This window comes from Prionailurus viverrinus, chromosome D4 (genome assembly GCF_022837055.1).
Source record: "Prionailurus viverrinus isolate Anna chromosome D4, UM_Priviv_1.0, whole genome shotgun sequence".
Taxonomy (NCBI): Eukaryota; Metazoa; Chordata; class Mammalia; order Carnivora; family Felidae; genus Prionailurus; species Prionailurus viverrinus.
In genome coordinates this window covers 29,327,957-29,348,126 of record NC_062573.1, presented here as the reverse complement: position 1 = coordinate 29,348,126, position 20,170 = coordinate 29,327,957, and the positions used below count along the sequence as shown (strand labels likewise).

At 49.4% G+C, this 20,170-nt stretch overlaps 1 protein-coding gene across 3 annotated transcripts in view; it reads right to left on the bottom strand.

Moving 5' to 3' along the window:
* PAX5 (paired box 5) overlaps window positions 1-20,170 on the bottom strand; it is a 195,641-nt gene that overhangs the window by 152,418 nt on the left and 23,053 nt on the right. For all 3 annotated transcript variants that reach the window (XM_047829001.1, XM_047829003.1, XM_047829002.1), the window contains exons 4-5: window positions 15,967-16,031; window positions 12,402-12,530 (exon numbers count right to left, since the gene is read on the bottom strand). In XM_047829001.1, coding sequence (XP_047684957.1) covers window positions 12,402-12,530; window positions 15,967-16,031 — 194 coding nt within the window. The remainder of the gene's footprint in view (window positions 1-12,401; window positions 12,531-15,966; window positions 16,032-20,170) is intronic.

The window sequence follows — 20,170 nt, the reverse complement described above, 5'->3', positions numbered from 1 at the left end:
CATGTATCACACACAGAGGCACTTTACACGCATTATCTTATATGATCCACATAACAGCCCAATCATAGGCATAATTTGTGCCCTCATTCTATATATGGGGAAACTCAGGCTGAGGCTCAGGTCAAATAACTTGCCCAAAGTCACATGCGTAGGCATTGGTGGAGTCAGCATCAGAGCCCCCACTGCCTGATCCTACAACCCATGCACAGAAAGCTTAGGCTGCAAGCAGGAAAGAACAAGACATGGAAAGAGGTTTGGTGTGGCTGGAATAAGCATGAAAAAAGGAGGGTGGAGAGAGATGAGGCTCCTGAGATGGGCAGGAGCCTGATCACGGAGGGCCTTGCAGCCTTGTTAAGTCTGCTGGGCTTCTGAGAACAACAGGCAGAGCTGAAGAGCAAAAGCCCTTTAGGTGAGTCACTGATCAGAACTATTTCAGAAGTGCATCTGGGGCTGCTCTGTGGAAAGTGGACTGTTTGGAGAAGTCAGAGACATTGGAAGTAGGGACCCACTAGGAAGCTATAAGCAATAGTTCAAATGAGAGAGTGCTTGGACTGAGGCAGTAGCAGTGGAGATGGAGAGAAATGAGGAGATTCAAGAAATACAGTGACCTTGAGCAGCACCTGCCATAAGGCCTTTATTGGTGGTCACAGGCAGAGGCACAAACTTTCTACACTGTAAGGATTTGCCTCTGACCAACTTCAATTCCAGGGGAAATAATAAATAGCGATCCTCTTTGTCCTACAGGCACAAAAAAGATTGCAAAGTCTTTTCGAGGCTGCTACTTTATCCAAAAAGTCTGAGGGAGATGTTACTATAATCCCCACAGATGGGAAGTGACCTGCCCAAGGTAATACAGCTGAATGATCCTGATTTTTTTTTTAATTTTTTTTTCAACGTTTTTATTTATTTTTTGGGACAGAGAGAGACAGAGCATGAACGGGGGAGGGGCAGAGAGAGAGGGAGACACAGAATCGGAAACAGGCTCCAGGCTCTGAGCCATCAGCCCAGAGCCCGACGCAGGGCTCAAACTCACGGACTGCGAGATCGTGACCTGAGCTGAAGTCTGACGCGGACCGCGAGATCATGACCTGAGCTGAAGTCGGACGCTTAACCGACTGCGCCACCCAGGCGCCCCTGAATGATCCTGAATTTAACTCCAACTCCCTCCCGTGTTCCCTCAGGCATACCACAGAATGTCAGAGCCCAAAAGACCACTAAAACTGCCTGTTCAAATCTCCACATTTTGACATGCAGAAAACAAGACTCAGAAAGAAATGACTTGGCCTGGGTGGCTCAGTCAGTTAAAGTGTCTGAATCTTGATCTCAGCTCAGGTCTTGATCTCAGGGTCATGAGTTCAAGCCCTGCACTGGGCACCATGCTGGGTGTGGAACAAAGAAAGAAGAGGAGAGAGAAAGAAAGGGGGGGGGGGCAGGTGGGGGAGGGGTTAGTAAGCAAGGAAGGAAGGAAGGAAGGAAGGAAGAAAAAAAAGAGAGAAATGACTTGCCCAAGGCCACACAACCAGTAAAGGCTTAGAATAGAACCAAAGACTTGACTCTCAGAAAGGTTTATATCTAGACATCTGCACCATGGAGGTGAGGAAAAGACCAGACTGATCTCCAACAAGGATGGTCCAGCCTCTGCCTGCCCTGACTAAACGCTTTGAAAGAAGTCTCTAGGAAATAGTCAGCCTACCTGGCCACCGCCACCCCCCACTGAATTACAAACTCCCACATGGCCATTACACGCTGCCCTGTTACCCCTCTTGTCCCCAACCCTGGACGGCAACTAAGCTGTCTTGGGTCAATGGTGCCACCTGGTGGCTAGTACAGGGAAGTGCCTGACCTTCTTGTCGCTTTTCATCCTCCTCCTTGAGTTTCTCTAGGGGCCATGGTTTTGTTTCCCCTCACACATAGCTCAGTTCATTACACTACAAGCAATCTCTCTCTCATATGCATCTTCTCTAACACCTTTAAGCCCTGGTCTCTCAGTTCTTCTCAGATTACCTTAGGACACCTCCCTCTCCTCCATTTTAGTCCATTAGTCCAAGGAAAGACTAGTACAAGTAATAAGCTTGTACCAATGAAGAGGAAAACTGGACATTCCAAAGTGAAACTGTATACACACACACACACACACACACACACACACACATGCACATAGATGCACACACACCGGTGCCCAACCACTGGCATTCCAGAAACATCTAGAAGCGCCTACGGAATCAGAACAGAAATCTCCCGTCTCAATTGCCTTTCAGACCTACTTTTCCTCAAATAGCAGGAGTTCAGATAAATACCAAACCTACTACTTTATTTCATTTTTTTCATTCCTATTCAATATTATTACCTGGGGTTTTTTTTTTCCCCCCACCAAAACTATGCCCAGCGTGAGATCTCAGGGATCTGCCAGCTAGTGCAGAGCTGACCTGGGTTGGGGAGACGTGGTTGGGTCTCAGAATGCCCGCTCTCCAGTCTCATAGGGAGCACTGGGTGGCTGCTTTTTGCCCTGAAGAAAGCCTGCTGGAGGGAGGTCAGACCTCAAGCCCTACAGACATTCTGCTGGCAATGAAAGAAACCTCAGTAGCTGCGCCTTTCTGTGGGAGCTCACACCTGGGAGAGGAGCAAGCCCTGCATACCCAATGTGCTACAGGAGGATTTCCAAAGCCCAGCATGTCTTGTTACTCCCCCCCACCCCAGCTCAAAGACCTTCCATGGCTCCCCCTGCCTTCAGGAGCTAAAAATAAGGGGAACTGATGGTACCTTTCCTTTCAATAAAAACTATTTAACTGCTTTCCCTCTCTGTATAAGCGATAAGTAAGCAAGCTCAGAGTCCCCAGTAGCCTGAAGCAGAGATTCTCAAAGTATAGTCCAGGGACCCCTTGAGGGACCCCAAGACCTTTTCAGGGGGTCCTGTAAGGCCAAAACTATTTTCATAATAAATCCAAGATTTTATTGGCCTCATTGACTCTCACCCCCTCACAAGTACGCAGTGGAGTTTTCCAAACGCACTAGGACGTGTGGTATCACAGCAGCTTGGATACGGAAACAGATCTGAGAATCCAGCTGTCTTCTATTAAGCCAGACACTAAAGAGATTTGCAAAATCATAAAGCAATGCCACTCCGACTAAATTTTTTGGTATGGAAAATATGATTCTTATTTCAAACACATTACTTAATGTTACTTGTTTATTACTATTTTCTTTAATTTTTTAATGTTTATTTTTGAGAGAGAGAGAGACAGAGACAGAGCACGAGCAGGGGAGGGGCAGAGAGAGAGGGAGACACAGAATCCGAAGCAGGCTCCAGAAGCGGGGCTCAAACTCACAAGCCGTGAGATTATAACCTGAGCTGAAGTTGGATGCTTAACCGACTGAGCCACCCAGGCACCCTTATTATTTTTTATGAATTAGTAAGCAAGTATTTAAACTTTTATGTTTTAAACTAAAAAGCTTCTTGGGGTCCTTGATAATTTTTAAGAGTTTAAAGGGGTCCCAAGACCAAAAATTGGAGAACCATTGTTCTAAAATCCTGCAACAGTATTTGAGATGGGACTAGGAGAAGCTCAGAATCTTGGTGCCACAAAAAAAACCTTAGGAATCCCTTGATCCCATATCATAGATGAGGAAATAGGCCTAGAGAGAGGAAGGGATTCCCTCCAAGGTCACCAGTAAGTTAGCCACAGAGTCAGGACAGGGGCCCAGAGGTCCTATCCCCCTCCTTCCGGGCTCCTGCACCTGCCTTATAAGCCTCTAGTAGTTTGGAGCCCTGTGAAGCCCCGAGCCTCAGACTGTGGCCAAGGTTTAACCATATTCCAAAGCCAGAGAGAAGGGACTGTGTTCTGCCCCACAGGGCAGCAGGCACAGATCGGGGAAGAAAGCCAGTGGGAGCCCGTCCACTGTGGAGACTCCATCCCTTAAGCTGTCCCCTCAGCTGACCCCAGAACTCTTGTTCTGGCTGACCTCAGAACCAGCTCCCTGAACTGAGATCCCTCACACTCTGTCACCCTATCCTTTACATTCCCTAGGGTTCTCCAGAACACCAGACCACAGACCATGGGAAGGGGAGCTGGGGGGTGGGAGGGGAAGGTGTGGGCAAAGCAAGCATGAAAACAGGGGCAGGGAGGGGTGGAGGGGGTATTCAGTGGTGCTGGCTCTCACACAGGCTTTCACTCACTGAATCAAAGTGAAACTCAGGGACCCGGGGGCCAGGAGGAACTGAAACTCGACCCCCCACACACACCCAAGGGACAGGCCCTAGGCACTAGGGAAAGGCCCAAGGAGCCCTTCCAACTGGCCACCTGGCCTCAGGTCCTCTGCTTTACCAAGAAAGTCTCTGACACTTCTCAGAGTGTCAATGATGACACAGCCAGAAGGACACGGAGAGTGGCCAGCCAGGCTGGGAGATGGAAACCTGGGTCCCTATCACCACTGCCACTCAGCACGCCCTGCACGCCCGGAGGCAAAGCCTGGGACCTCTGTGCCTGTCCCATCTGGTAGGTGTGGACTGAATAACCTCGATTTCACTGCTCTTCTGGGCTACAGCAGGTGTGGCTCCTTGACCTCGCCCTACTGCCGTGCCTTACCCCACTCACCACTGGCCTAAGAACCTGACTGACTGCCTACTTCCCTGACCACACGCACACGTGCACACACACACACACACACACACACACACACACACACACAGAGCTCCATTGGGCCAGGTCATGGTGCTGCCCCGCACAGGCTTTATTACATCGACTGGACTCATGCTTGTTCCTCCAAGTCCACTCTAGGACTCCAGAAACTCAAATGCCTTCAGGTAGAGAAAAACGGAGCACGAATAACTGAGACCAAGTTGAATAGGGAGCAGCCTGAGACCCGCAGGCCCAGCAGCCACAGACGGTCATGGCTACGTGGGAAAGTCTGCCCAGTGTTGCCAGATTGGAGTTTTGGGGTTTTTTTTCCCCCAAGAAAAGCCAAACATCCACACATGAAATCTGATTTTTAAATGTCAGTAACTAATCAAAAATTACTTTAACTCCAAGGCAAGCCAAGTAAAGCATGACTGCCAGGCTGGGAATTGCCACCTGGCTTCTAAGTGATCCCCCTCCCAGCGGGAACCTTGGTTCTGAGCCCTGCACAGATAGACAAAGAAAGAACTCAGAGAAGGGCCCCCTGCATGGGCAGCCTGAGGAGACCTCCAGGGGGCACCTCATGGAGGGCTAGGGGAGGGAGGCCTGCCCTGGTAAAGCCCCAGGAAAGACGGAGACAAAATGCTAGTCACTCCTTTCCCTCTCTGCAGAGGTTCTCTGGCTTCCAATGCTCCATCCTGGGCCTGGCTATGAAGGACTCCTGGTCCAACACTGAAAATCCTTGCAGGGAGTGGGCTGGCTCTGGGAACCAGGCCAGGCCAACAGACCAGCCTCAAAGACAGCACTCCTATGGGAGGGCCCCCTGTGTGGAGAATGGCCTGGAGACAGGAAAGCTCAGAGAACGCACAGGGAGCAGAAGCACAGAAGGGACAAGGAAGAGGAACGGGAGGCAAGGCAGGAAGGGCAAGGCTCATTGTCAAGAGTTGAGGTTCGCCCTGGAGATGAGTCAGGGGTCAGAGCCCCTCTGTCCCAGCACAGGCGGATGAGGTTCCTGGTGGCTTTCAACAGTGGGGGCAGCAGCCGGAAAGGAGAATGGGAGAGAAGGGACAGAAGAAACTGAGACATGCCACATCAAAAGGCAGCTGGATACCAAGGATGTTCTGAAGAGTCCATTCCCTCCCTCTGGGTTTTCCAGATTTTTACTACGTGACCTGGTTAGACCCTTTCTCTTCTCCAAGTCTGTTTTCCCCTCTGGATAATGACTGGAATGACATGTCCTAGATGTTCTCCAAGGCCCTTTACTCCAACAGGGGAGCCCTGAGGTCCAAGCTGGTGACCCCACCTCCAGCCCTCCCAGGCCCAGGTGCTCTGCCCTCTGCCCTCCATCTTGGAGCCTCTCTTGTGTACCTAGGGCCACTCTTTGTGGACTGAGACTTGATCCTTTTACTCTTTTCCATCAGGGGGCTGGAAGACCAAGGTCCTGAGGAAAGGAAGCAAAGGAAAGCAAGTGGCCCTTCGTCTTGCTGCCGACACCTGGGGGCACTGTTGTTCAGTCTCGATGCCACAGCAGAGGCCTTACAAACAGGAAGACTGCGGTGGGCAGATCCCTAGTTTCAGCTACCAAACAGAAGGCTAGCGACTGCCTGACTTCAGCCTGTGACTGGCCTCGCACCCTCCAGCCCCACTCTCCTCCGTGGCCATTTATTAAGCACTTACTATGACTGGCCCCTGGGGCTAAACCCTTTGAGGGTATGATTTCATTTCATCCTCACAATAACCCACAAGGCTTGTGCTACGGATATTTTCCAGATGACAAAGTGGAGGGTCAGAGAGATTAAGTCACTCGCCGAAGATTTCACGCCAGGATTCCTCATGTTGCTCTTTCCCTGGCCTGTGAGCCTGTGTCCTTGCCTCAACACCTCACCATCTCATCGTGGGCTCTCCAGAGATGAGCGATCTGTGGAATCAAGGGCTGCCGATAACTCTTTTCACACATCCATTCCCTTCTGGCAAATCCGAGAGGGGTCTCTGCACCTTCGTCCCCAGCCTTCCATCCCAAGCCAGGGAGCAGCAGATAGGATGGGAGTGTCCAGCAAGGAAAAGGGTCCTGATAGAGGAAGATCAGGGTCTGCCCGTGGTGGGGGAGGGGGTCGGTCTGTGAGCTTCTGAAAGCCCTTCCCTCCCTGCGTGGGGTCCCATGGAGGTCTGCAGAGCAGGGATGAGCTGGGGCTCCCAACCTGGGAGAGAGAGGAGCAGAGAGTTGGCAAGAGGGAGAGCAAGAGTGAATACAAGAAAAGAAAAAGTGACTGAGCATGTGTGAGAGAAAGAGAGAGGAACGAGAGAGACAGAGAGGTGTGTGTGTGTGTGTGACAGTATGTATGTGACAGTGTGTGTCTGTGTGTGAGAGTGTGTGACAAAGACAGGGAGTGTGTATGTGTGTGAAAGAGTGTGTGAGAGAGAGTGGGTGTGCAACAGCGTGTGTATGTGTGAGACCGTGAGTGACAGAGTGTGAGTGTGTGTGCGTGAGAGAGAGAGAGAGAGCATGCACACTAGACCAGGAGACAGAAGCAGACAGAAAAAGTCTATTAACAGGACACAAACAAAGGCAGATAACACTGGATAAGATGCACCCCCGAATGAAAGACATGAGGAAGAGACAGGCACCCCCAGAAAGGGGTAGACATAGTCATGACAGGAGCCCCTCCTAAATGCCCCCCAATCCTCTCCTTGAGAGTCATGCTGGACTTGGCATTTCTTGAAAAGGACAGGCCACCTAGGGATTCTGGATGCCTTTCCTGTGCCCTCTTCAGGCAGAGAGAAGCCAGGGGACAGAAGGCCAGAAATTCCACCTGCAGTGTACCTCTACTCCTCACAAAGGAGCTGTGGCTCCCACAGTCCACACTGGTCCTGGACTCGGCAGCCTTCTGAGCTAGTGAAAGGGATTCTCGCTCAGCTGACCTTGGTGTGCTCATCAGAGCTTTTCAAATTCTGGGGGTTGGAGAGGAGGGGGGAGTCAAGGGGACCTTAATGGGGGCCCTGGAGATAGATGGTGGACAGAGACCCCACCGGAGATCCAAGGCCCAGGAAGAAACACAGGGTCTGGGGCTGCCCTTTCACCCATGGCCACTGTTCACAGCCGCTCCTGCCTGGCCCAGTCCAGCCTCCCAGTGGGGGAAGCACCGCATCGGGCTCTGTCCCCCTGGCCCAGTGGGATTCCTGAGGCCTACACCAGAGACTTCACGAAAGCTCTCAGTACCAGCCACAGAACTCCTGAGCACCTCTGGGCACTGTGCCTTGTGCCAAGGAGCTGACCAGGGAGAGAAACGCATGCGATGTGGCCTCTGCCCAGTCAAGTCCATGTGGACGGCCACCTCAGAGTCAGGTGGCAGAAGGGAAAAACAAGTAGGGAAAACTACTTGCAGACATAGGAGGTCACAGAAGCACCTGCTACCCAGATTGTAACAGGTCTCAAAGTCATGGGATCCAAATCAGAATGCCTTCTTTGGCTCTTCTGCCTCTCCTTTGTCTAGTCCCTGATCACACATCTGATGACAGGGAGCTCATTCCCTTCCCAACCTAATGCTTCCATTCTTGGCCTAGCCTGGCTGTTATCTGAAAGCAGTTCCTTGCACTGAGCTACAATCTGCTTCCTGTAGCTTCCCTCAGCCAGCCCCAGCTCTGCCCTCAGAGGCCCCAGGGCCTTCTCTGCCACCTGAGCCGCACACAGCTCATCTGAGATCAGGACACAGCGGCCACATCCCCAAAGCTGATCTTGGAGGCAAATGTCCCGGGGGAGAGTCCTAGAATTTCTAGACCAAAGGGGCCCCTGGCAATCCACTAGTCTAACAGTGCCCTAACTTTTTTGTTTTTGCTACAGAAGTCTTTATTCAAATAGAGCTTTCTGTGGAAGCCCAAAATACCAAACAGAAACCCTCCTGGTTGAGGAGATTGCCCACTCCCCCTCCTTACTAACTGTGAACCCTCCACAAGCATGTGACTGACCCATTCCACCAAGAAGCACTCTTCTTGAGCAGCTACTATGCGCCAAGCACTTGCATCAAAGCCATATCATCCAATACAGTGGCCACTCAGCACACCATGAGGCTACTGAGCGCTTTGAAATGTGGCGGGTGTAACTGAAGAACTAAAATTTAAATTTCATTTGATTTTAAAAACAGAAGCAGGGGGCGCCTGGGTGGCTCAGTCAGTTGAGCGTCTGACTTCGGTTCAGGTCATGATCTCGCAGTACGTGAGTTGCAGCCCCGCGTCGGGCTCTGTGCTGACAGCTCAGCCTGGAGCCTACTTCGGATTCTGTGTCTCCCTCTCTCTCTGCCCCTCCCCCACTCATGCTCTGTCTCTGTCTCTGTCAAAAATAAACATTAAAAAAAAAAAAAAAACAGAAGCAGTATAAACTATTTTCCCCTTGATAAAGGGCCACTTCCTGGATCCCTTTGGTCAAAATCTGCCCCTCCCTGCCTTGCTCTTCTCCCCCTCTGGTGTCACCGCCCATCACAGCACCATCTTACACACTGACCATTGGAGGGACTTTGGGCTTGTCAGTCTTGACCCCAGCCTGTGAGCTCTAGAGGGCAGGCCCTTTGTGACTAGACTCTGTAACCACCCACCCCTGTCCTGAGGCCTGGGCATGAGAGTGGCAGCAGGAACTGCCCACAGGGCAAAACCCAAGTCCTAGCTGGAGATGACTGCAAAGTAGAATCCACCTTGCAGAGCCTCAGTCACCTCATCTGAGAAATGGGGGTGAGGATTCCTCTTGGCCTCTTCCTCTTGGCCCTTTGTGCCTCTCTTCCTCATAGCCCTTCCCTCAGGCTGTCAAGGGCTCCTGTGAAAAACAGTGCCGTGGTCTTCCGCAAAAGGCCAGCCAGCCCTCCAGTGCGCCCAGCAATGCTGGTTTCTGACTTTTTCATCACGCTCTCGGCAGCATCCAACCTGCTGACCAGTCCCTTCTGCTTGAAACTCTTCCTCACACTGTCCCCAGGCTCTGCCCAGCCCCAGGCTGCTCTACCTCCCAAGCATCTCTTTGGAGGGACTGAGGGTAATGAGAGCTGGGGGGGGGAGGGGATTCCAAGGAACTGGGACCTTCAGGGCCTCTCCAGCTGCTCCCAGCTCCCCAGGCCACACCAGCTGTGTGGCTTTGACAATGTCACAGAACTCTTTGGGGCCTCAGTTTCCTCCCCTATAAGATAAGGGTGACAATTTCTGCCTCTTTAACTCCCCCTGAAGCCAATGCCAGGATCCAGGGAGATAGGGAGGGAGGGAGGGAAGGAGGGTGGGAAAGGGTATCCGGGAGCACTGGGGAGTAGTCCTTCAAGGCAGTCTGCTGATGTGAACAAGGGCACTTCTGCCCACCTCTCTGCTTTAACACACTCCTGGTGCTGCAAGGGGAGAAGGGGCTCTGGTTGCCATTTGGGGCTCCCACTCTTCCCAATCCTGTTGGCTTCCAGGACCATCAAATCATTGTCCCTTAGCCCCCGGAAAACGGACTAGATCACTTCCCAGGTCTTTCTGGAGATCAGTACTTGATCTCGAAGAGTATCCAATCCTACATCTGATCCTTGATGCTCTCATACAGCAGCCCCAGCCCATGGTCACCTAGGCTCTACTTACATACCTCTAGTGACAGGGCACTCACTACCTACCAAGGTAGCTCCCTTTGCCTCAGACCACTCTCATATCTACAAGTTTTTTCTTACACTGAGCTGAAATTCTGAATCTGCTGTAGACTGGCCTTGAAGGCCAGACAACAAAGTCTCATTCCTCTTACCTTCCAGGCCAGCTCTCCAAATATTTGAAGGCAACAGTCCAGTCCTGCTCATTCTTCTCTTTGTTGTATTGAAACAACCCTAGAGGCTCAAGGTGTTCTCCAGGCACTGTAATATCCAGATCCCTGCCATTCCAGGTGACACCCACCTGGACACATCTCAATCTGTCACTGTCCTTCTTAAAGGTCAATACCCCAACTGGGCCACAGTCCTTGAGAAATGATCTGATGGCACAGAGCAGTCTAGACCAACAACACCTGCATTCTGACCACTCGATAGCTTTTTTAATTTCTAAATGTTTATTTATTTTGAGAGACACAGTGCGTGCGAGCACAAGGCAGGGAGGGACAGAGAGAGGGGGAGAGGGAGAATCCCAAGCAGGCTCCGTGCTATCAGCACAGAGCCCCATGTGGGACTCCATCTCACAAACCTCGAGATCATGACCTGAGCCAAAATCAAGAGTCGGACGCTTAACCGACTAAGCCACCTCAATGCCCCCCACTCGATACCTTTTAAAGCAGCACGAGAAGCTGAACAGTGGCCGCTGAGCAGAAGCTAAAAGCCAGTATAATGCTCCACAAACACAGTAAAACAGCTGCCCCCCCCCCCCCCGTGCTCCACAAACACAGTAAAACAGCCCCCACCCCCTGCCAAATCAGGACCTGTTTGGTGATAAACATCAAACTAGATTTTTTTTTTTTAATTTCTCCAAAAGTCTGTGCCGGGATCCCTCGGCCTGTGAGGGAGTCTCACACAACCTGCCTCTCCACTGTGATCAAACACAGCCGGACCCCAGCTTGGGCACATCTGCTGTGAGTGCAGGTGACAATGGCAGAAAAGATGACAGCACCAACCCCATAAACCAACAGAGATGGTAGGCCCACTGCCTCCTGCGGTAACACAGCACAATCGCCCACTGAGTTAAAGACTTCTGACATCTGCTCCGAGTGTCTAGAACAGGGGAAAGGGGTGAGGGAAGTTCCAAAGCCATGAATCATCCCCCCCACCCCCCCGGCGCCCCCACAGCTCCAAGAGGAGGCCAGAGATCCAGCTTCCGCACTGCCCAGAACACGAAGACCACAGGCCAATCCACAGCTGGGCCGACTCAATTTTCTAGTTACAGATCTTAAGTACTTAGGCATGTGCTCACGAGAACACACATCCCTTACAGGGAGCCAAGAAAGGGAATTGTGCTGAGGAACAGAATAATTGAATCAAGATTTCTGTCACGCAGCTCTCAGGCCCTAGACCATAGGCGTTTTTTTTTTTTTTTTTCTTCCCCCTCTCCTGGAGAAGGTCTTACAGACTCCCAGGGGTTCGTTTCTCCTCTCAAACCCATTAACGTCAGCTGCACTGGCAGCCCATCGGGGAACAGAAACCCAGGTTAAGGTGGGCCTGTGTGCAGGACAGAGATGGCCGGCTCCCGGGACCCAGGCAGCAGGCATACACAGGGGTTCAGAAAAAGCAACTGGGAAGATTGTCATCTTTGTAATCCCCAGGAGGCCACTGCACTCCTTCCTTCCAGGCCCAAGGGCAGAGATGAGATGATTAACTTCCTCAGCCCCCCACCATCGCTGCCTTCGTCGTCGGAGGCCTTCTGGGAGAGCCAGCTGGGAGAACCCACCTGCTGACCCCCTCCGCCCAGGTGTGCGGCTCTCACTGCAGGGCACCCAGCACGCCCTCGGCTCCCAGGCTCCCCAACAAAGGAGACAAAAGGCCTTGCACTGTACCCTGCACACCCTGCCCTTGGGCATCAGATCTGCACACAGGTTTCTTACAGACCACAAAGCTCAGAACACAAGGACTCTGCCAGGCCCTCTTTCCTTCACCCAAGGGGTGAAGATGAGGGCACACTGGTGAGAAATCCGCAATCCCAGCCAGTATCCTGCCTGCCTCTCCCAGGGCACCCAGCCCCTTCCCGTGTCCACCCGACCTGGGGACTCGGGTGCTCATCAGGCATCTTTGTTTCTACTCCTCCCTGACGGTCCCACAGCAGATCCCGTCCGGTCGGGTCTGCCCGGGACAGGACTGCAGAGGCATCTCTTACCTTCATCTCTCTTGCGCTTGTTGGTGTCTGCGCTGGGAGACGTGATGCCCAGGATACCGCTGATGGAGTACGAGGAGCCGGCCGAGTCCGTGCTCACCGACGACACCTGCGTCACGGAGCCCGTGGACACTGTGCAGAGGGAGAGGGGCTGGTCAGGGCCCGGCGGGAGGGCTGTGGGGGCGGGCGCTTTGCCGGGCAGCCGGCCAAAACAAAAGCACTCACCCTACACTGGGCTGGATGCCACTGTTTGCGGAGCAGCGGGAGCGCGGGATGCAGTGAGTGTTCGCTGAGGACACCCGCCCTATGGCAGCGTCTACACCTGGGCGATGGGGGCAGCCCTCGGGGCATTTGCCCCGGTTTTCTGCTGCTGGGGGGATGCAAGGGGGAGCACGGGCAGCTAGGAGGGCTGACGGTGCAGAAAGGCACACAGGACAGCGTGAGAAGAGCAGTAGCTCAAATCCTGTCCAAGAATGCAGGAAGCAGGGGGACGGCGAAGAGAGAGGGGGGAGCTGGGGCCTACCACCAGCCAGCCTAGACCGCTCATTAGGCAGCTTCATTCCCTGCTTACATATCCACCCATCCACACAGACATAAATACCTGCACACTCATACACTTAGCCAACAAAACTCCAAATGGCAAACTGTTCCTTCTCTTTATAGTTCCTCACTGTCTTTTCTCCTTCTAGTTTACCTGGATTTTCACATTCAATATTAATTATGTAATAATGATAGGCTATATAATAGAATATATATTGTGCACATATAATATGTATCGGTATGTATAATATCATAATGATAACTGATGTTTTCTGAGAACTTACTCTGTGCCAGGCATCATTGAGGCATTATTTTATTTAATTCTAAGAACAATCTTGTGAGGGAGGTGATGTTGTTATCTCATTGGAAAGGTAAGGGAACCCAGGCTTCAGGAAAGGTAAGCGACTTGCCCAAGGCCACAGAATCCAGAAACTGAAGTCTGACCCTTACAGTAATCTGCCCCTCGTTAAGTAATAATGAAGAACAATAATACGCTTCACATTAATGCCTTGCTTTTCATTTGACGGTTGCAACAATGTCAAGTGCTGTTATTTATACTCCTGGGTCAAAGGAGGAAACTGAAGGCGCCATAAGGTGAAGTGATTCGCTAAATGTCATCTAGCCAATAAGCAGTAGCACCAGCACTTGGCCTCAGGTCTACTGACTTAAAGTCTTGATTTCCCCTGCCCAGAAACGTGGGCTGAGCTCAGTGACTTATTGTGACTAAGGCCAGGTCTCTACATTCCTAAGGATAAGAACAGGGGAGGGGAGGGGAGGGGAGGTTTTGCGCAAGTTTCACTTTAACTCCTAACCCCAGAGTCCAGGGGAAAAGAGCAGCCAAGTCGTCAGGGTCCTCTCAAGCTGTACAGCTGAATTTCCATTCCTGGGCTGTGGGAATTCTCTCTTGGTTCATTAAAACCTACAAACCAATCTCTGACACATTTCCTTGGGCTATAACTAGCTGGAGGCAGGTGGAGCCGCCTTTGACTCTAAAGTGTAGGAAATTACTAGAAATGGTGGTGTTGCGTGAGAAGCTGTTTGTTGCTTTCCTTGGAGCATATCCAGCTCTTGCTCCTACAGACCTAGAGGGAACAGTGCCTTTCTTCTCATATCTGAGTTAGATTTTAGATCCTCCTTAGGAGACACAGAAGTAGAAATCGTTAACTTCTCTTTTCCTTCACCAGAAGAAGCTCCTCAAAATAGATTTATGCAAATCTCACAACCTTTTCTGTATTAAGGTGCAAAGAACAGAGGAAGAAAGAAGATCACACGTCATTTGGTACTTTAAAAACCAACAACCACATATAACCAAGGCTCGCCATGTTGCTGACAGAGCCAGTGATAGTTCTGATTATCTTGTGATTGCGCCAGACTCCAAAGACCCAGGTTCCAATTCTGGCTCCGTCACTTATGAGCAATGTGACCTTGGGCTAGTTATTTAATCTCTCTAACTTCCATTTCCTCACTCCTCAATAAGTCTGTAAACGATAAAGGCCTGTATGCATACAAGGTACATTTTTTTTATAAAACTTTCTGAGACAAAGCATTCTGCTGACCTACAAGTAGAATTATTCCTCTAACCCAATTGCAAGAATATTATCGGGTATTCTTAGTCTCATATTCATTGCTCCGTCATCCGAAATAGTTAAAGCTACAAGGGAAATCTCAGCCACAAACATTTCCCCAGGAGCCCTCCTCAACCCTCTTCACACCAGCTCAACAGAGCTGGTAACAGTTCCCTTCCTTTGGCTCACACAGCATCCTGTATTTCCTTCTTGAGCCTTATCTCAGTGCTTTGCAAACTTCTCTTCGTTACATTCCCCTATTAGACCGAGAAGCCCATGAGAATGGAGATTCTGTCCTGCCTCCTTTATAATAACACTAGTCTCCATGCAAAGCAGGGGCTTAGCAAACACTTTTTGAATGGATTCCTAAATAATTATTTTATGGAAGGGAGGAACTCACTCTTACCTTTATCCACAGAGGCAACCATGGTGGATCAGAAACCTCAGGGAGCACCTAGTTTGTGCACGTCAGTCCACAAATGGGGAAACAGACTCGGAGAAGTAAAGGGACGTACTCACTGGATGAGTTAATGGCAGAGCTGGAACTATAAGCCTGCCTCTGCCCATCCCCCATCACTGCGGGGGGGCGGTTCTTCAGTTAAAGAGGGAGTGACAAAGGTGGGGAAACATTACACAGTCTGAGGCATTATTAAGTGACATTGACCGGGACTGTCAGAGGCTTACTGAACTGAATGGTCAGCACTTTCTTATAGTAGAATAACTTTCCCCCCAGAGGTGTTCCCTTTATCCCAAGTGGAGAAATAATATGTCTTAAATAGACACATGTCATTTTCATCTCACAGTCTTTTCGGGGAAAGGACAGGCAAGCGAAACTTCTGAACTCTTTAGTAGTTGGAAATAGGACCCCCACCCTTATAAGTCGTGCTCACTCAGACTATCTCCCAATGAGTATCAAAAGCCCCACTGACAGTCCTCGACAGTTCATGGAGTACATGAGATTGAAGTGAGCGAGAGAGAGAGAGAGAGAGAGAGAGAGAGAAAGTTTGGGAAGTTTTGCCACATCTTCACTCAAGACTGCAAGTGCACAAAGAATTGTAGAAGGGCTGGTTGATAGAAGAAAAAAACACATTCAAAACTACTTACTGACTAATGATGCAGAAAATGTTATGAATAAGTATCCCTTTCTTGATTTATTACTTTAATTATCTGACATTCTATAGACCCCCATTAGTGGATTTTTTTTTTTTTTGGCTTAGATTTCAATTTTCTGTCTCATGGTGAAAGCTATTTATCATAATAATCAGTAAAATTCAAAACCTTTTAGCAGTATTTATAAAATTCATTTACCAGGTTCAGCCCTTGGAGAATGACAAAGAAGGCGCATTAGTACGTGTGCCGAAGTGTTTTATGCAGAATTATCTGTCCATAAGAATGATTAAAAAGTTCTTTAGAATATTTGGAGCCCATTAGATTTTTAAATTTTTTTAAAAAGTTCTTCTTACCTATGCTGTGACTGGAAGCTGGGACCGGCTGGTTCGGGGGTTGTTGTACTTTAGTCCGGATGATCCTGTGGACAGTTGGGGGAAAAATTAATGGCTATTTACCACCACGGAGAAGAGATCTCAACCAGCCATGCATGGAAAAGGCCTGGCAAGCTGGGGCAGACGAGGAGGGAGGTTATGACCCCAGATTGGGAGTGTAGGGGGTTAGCAGCGCTATGGACTAGTCCCAATTCAGCCCCTAACTCCCTGGGTGTCTTTGGGTAACTTGTTCCCACCCCTCTCTGGGCTTCAAGTACCTCTTGTGTAGAAAAAGGATGACACATTAATGTTACAAACAGACATCTTTTTCTCTGGAGCAGCTCCAGTTCCATCAGGAACTCCCTGAGGGACACTAATAGGGACTTTCTTCCCTTTCCTGGACCTCTGCCCGCCCCTCGGTGGAATGAAGGGACTGAACCAGGTGACCTCTCTGTTCCCTGGGGGCCCACATGCTCTGGTTTCTCTGCAGGAGAGAGCCACATCCCCACCCATTAAAAATTACCAAGGAAGCAGATGCATGTTGCTCTGAAATTAGAAAGGGTTAAAGTGCTGCCGGGACAGGCCTGGCTTTGCTAAGAGGAAGCCTCCAAAGCTGCCGTGTACAAAGCCACATGGTTAGGCTCCAACAAGGCCAGGAGCCGGGGGTGTGCTGGCCTGTCTTTCCAGAGACCTTGCCCTAGTTCTAATATGATGAACTTGATTGTGACCCTGGGCAAGTCCATTCTGTTGCCGGCCTCAATACAATGAGGAAGTTGGAACAGACCACTCTAATTAAATCCTTTTTGGGGGAAAAAAATCTTCAAACAAAGCCCACTGTATGAAAGGGATAATAGTGGTACTGCTTTTCCTTTGCCCCGGCAGCTCTGATGTTCTTCTGTAGGACCTTGGGCTCTGAGAAGCTTAGCTTATAAATTTCTGTCTAGAAGAGCACACTCATATGGGTCTCCTCCGTGAGACCCCAAGCCCTGTGTGTCATAGCGCAACCAACCAGGGCTGGGCCCAAAGTCCCTGTGGGATCTGCACAAAAGCTCCTTCCCTGAGAAGGGAAGCTTCTCCCTTCTCATTAGGGAGAAGGGTGGGTGGTAACAGAATGTTCAGCTTCTTTGGAGACGTTCTACTCCAGCCTCCAAGGATCACCTTTTAAAAGAACAGTTATTAGGGTTTTTCTTAATTATAAAAGTACTTTGTGCTCATTGTAGACTATTAGGACGAGAAATACAAAGAAGGTATCTAAAATCACATTTCGATGTACCTCCTTCATGCTAACATTCCTACGCATATTAGGAAATACCCATTTCCTTTAACAAAATCAAGATTAAATCGCGTCCATGGTTTTGTATCTGGCTCTCTTCACTCAGTGTTAGGTGAGAGGCTTTTTCACATTCCAGACCGTTATTTCTGGAAGTTCAAGTTTCAGGCTGCACTGAGTCTCCAGCTTGTACAAATGTAGAGGAGTAAGGATACCCTCATTGGGTTGTGCCCTCAGAGATCTCACAGCTCAGTGGCGGGCACCGAGGCCCCTCAGCATGCCCAGCTGAGAGCCTGAACGGACATTTCTGTTCACACCACAGCCCAACCACAGGTCCCCTGGAGTCCAGGCCCCTGGAGCCCCCAGGGCCTTTTGCCTTTTTCTTATGAGTCAGCTTAAGTGTTGATTCAAATGCATTCAGGGTTGGTTTGTTTCCTCCAATATTCAAAATTCTTATTTTAACTAAACAAAAATGGAGCATATTGACAAGGACCTGGGAGTGAGATAGTCTTTTGGACCACCTGGAATTAAGTTAGAATCTGATCTAATTTCTGTATTTGTGTGTATGTCACCTTTTCCAAGGATACATGTGTGTTTGTCTACAGAGATATAGCTAATGTGAATATCTGGCTATACAGATATAAATACAGTTTACCTATATTATGGGTTATGTACATATAAATGTATGGTAAAATATATGAGAACTATTTCTCATATTTATTTCCTATAAAGTCTTAGCTTTGCAGAGTATTGCCTGGCCATTAAGTTTGTACCTAGGCAGAGCAAAGGAAATTATGTTTTCCTTATTTTTCTTTTAAAATATTTATAAGCCATTTGGTAAAACATTATTAATTGTTACAAATCATTAAGAGGCCACTGCAGCATACTGATTAAAACCACAAGCTCCAGAATCAGACCACTAGAGTCTGAAACCCAGTTTTCCAATTTGCCAGCTGCGTGACCTTGAGTAAATTAACTCCTCTGTGCATCAGTTTCTTCATCTGCAAAATGGGTCCAAGAATCATTCCTACATCATAGGGTTATGATGAGAATGAAACTAATCAATTACTTAGAATAGCAGCTGTTGCACAGTAAGTTTGCTATAAATGTTAGCTGTTATCTTCAGTAGTATCTTCAGAAAGATTAAAGACCAGCTTCAACCTTAAAAGGTTCATATTTTCCACAAATGCCTTAAAAACATATGAGATCCCCTTGGGAACTAGGGAGGGAAAAGTAGCCCTCCCCACACCCTATTTTAAGGCTATAGAGGAGCTGTCCTTTATAGGCGAGACCAGAATTGTAGGGAACCCTCCAAAGCTGTCCCCAGGGATAGAGATTTTGCCCATCTGCTTGCAGCAGCTGCCAAAAAAAAAAAAAAAAAAAAAAAAAAAAAAAAAAAAAGGAACAAAGAGCATTATCTTCCACTGAGAAGAAATGGTAGTGGGAAGGACAAGACTAATTGAATCATAGCAATTCTAAAAAAAAATTTTAAATTAACAAGCAATCGTCAAGACGTGTCACAGTAAGAGTCATACTCCGGACCTCTTCTAAACCAGAGACAGTCTGGCTACCTGGCAGTTAACACTAAAGGGTTTTGCCTTTACTTCGCTGAGCATGAGCATGATCCTGGGTGCCATGTGAGCATCCTAGATGGTCCAGCAGAGAAGGGAATTCAACAATCCACCAATTCCTGCAAATGAGGACACCAAAGCCCAGAGTGCTGAAGTGACTTGCCCAGGGTCACACAGCAGGTCAGCCCAGACTCCCAGCTCCCATGCTCGAGCAATTTCCTTTGCACCACATTCAAAAGAAGTGGCCCCTCTGCTAAATATTTCCTATAGGAGACATAAAGTCTGTTTGGATTCCAAATCCATTTAGAAACTGAGGGACTAAACTTCAAGGGCTTCAGGTATTACAGGCATTTGTAAGGATCCTATTTCAACATCACCCTCACTTCTTTGAAAGGCTAGGTCTTCTCACACACATATTCCTCCATCCCCGCCCCCCATTACACAATTACATTGAAGGAGAAAATCATGGTGCCTTTAAAAAGGAAATAGGAAGACAGGGCTGAAGATATACCCACATCTACTGCACTGGTCAAACTGCCATTGGTGCAGTAAGAATCTTGGGTCATCAGCTGTGCTAAGAATCCCAAACCAAGGGTCCAACTGGGCCATGCTGGGAGGGGGCCCACAGGTGACACCCAGGCCAGCAACTGATGTGGAGAAGAAAGAGGGGAATGGGTAAACACTCTCAGAAGTCTTGCTGCCCAAGTTCAGATTAAGAGTAGACTTTACAAACTGTCATCCCCAGGCCACATCAATTCCTGAGTGAGTTTTGTTTGGCCTGCACAGTCATTTGTTTTATTTGAATTAGTTGCCAATAATTGTAGGGTGGGAGCTTTTACATAAATACACGGATTTGTAGCTTCCCTTGAAAAATCCAAACACCTAGCAATCCTGATCCCACGTTCCCACATGACAACAACCAATTGTTGCTAAGTGGAATCGTCCTCCTAACTGGGAGTGCCACTCACAGTCCCCACCACTTGGCCCCTGATTCAGAGATCCGGGACTGGATTGGAAGGAAGGCTCCATTACCGGCTTCCGTCAGCTCTTGGACAGTCACCTCCCACTGACACTCGGGCTGGATTCTAAGAATCCTTGGTGCAGGTCGTGCAGCACCCCCAGCCCTTTTTTCTCCTTAGGAAGCCACATAAACATGATGGCTCGTGTCCCAGCAAATCTCCCACATGCTGAGCAGAACAGGTTCGGTGTCGCTGAATTCCGTGTCAGTCACGGGTTCCCAGGCTGCTCTCCCAGAAGACAGCAGAAAGGCATACACTGGTAGGGGTGGATAGTGGAGACGACACTGCTGCCACCGGAATAGCTACAAATCCAGCCACCATTCCCT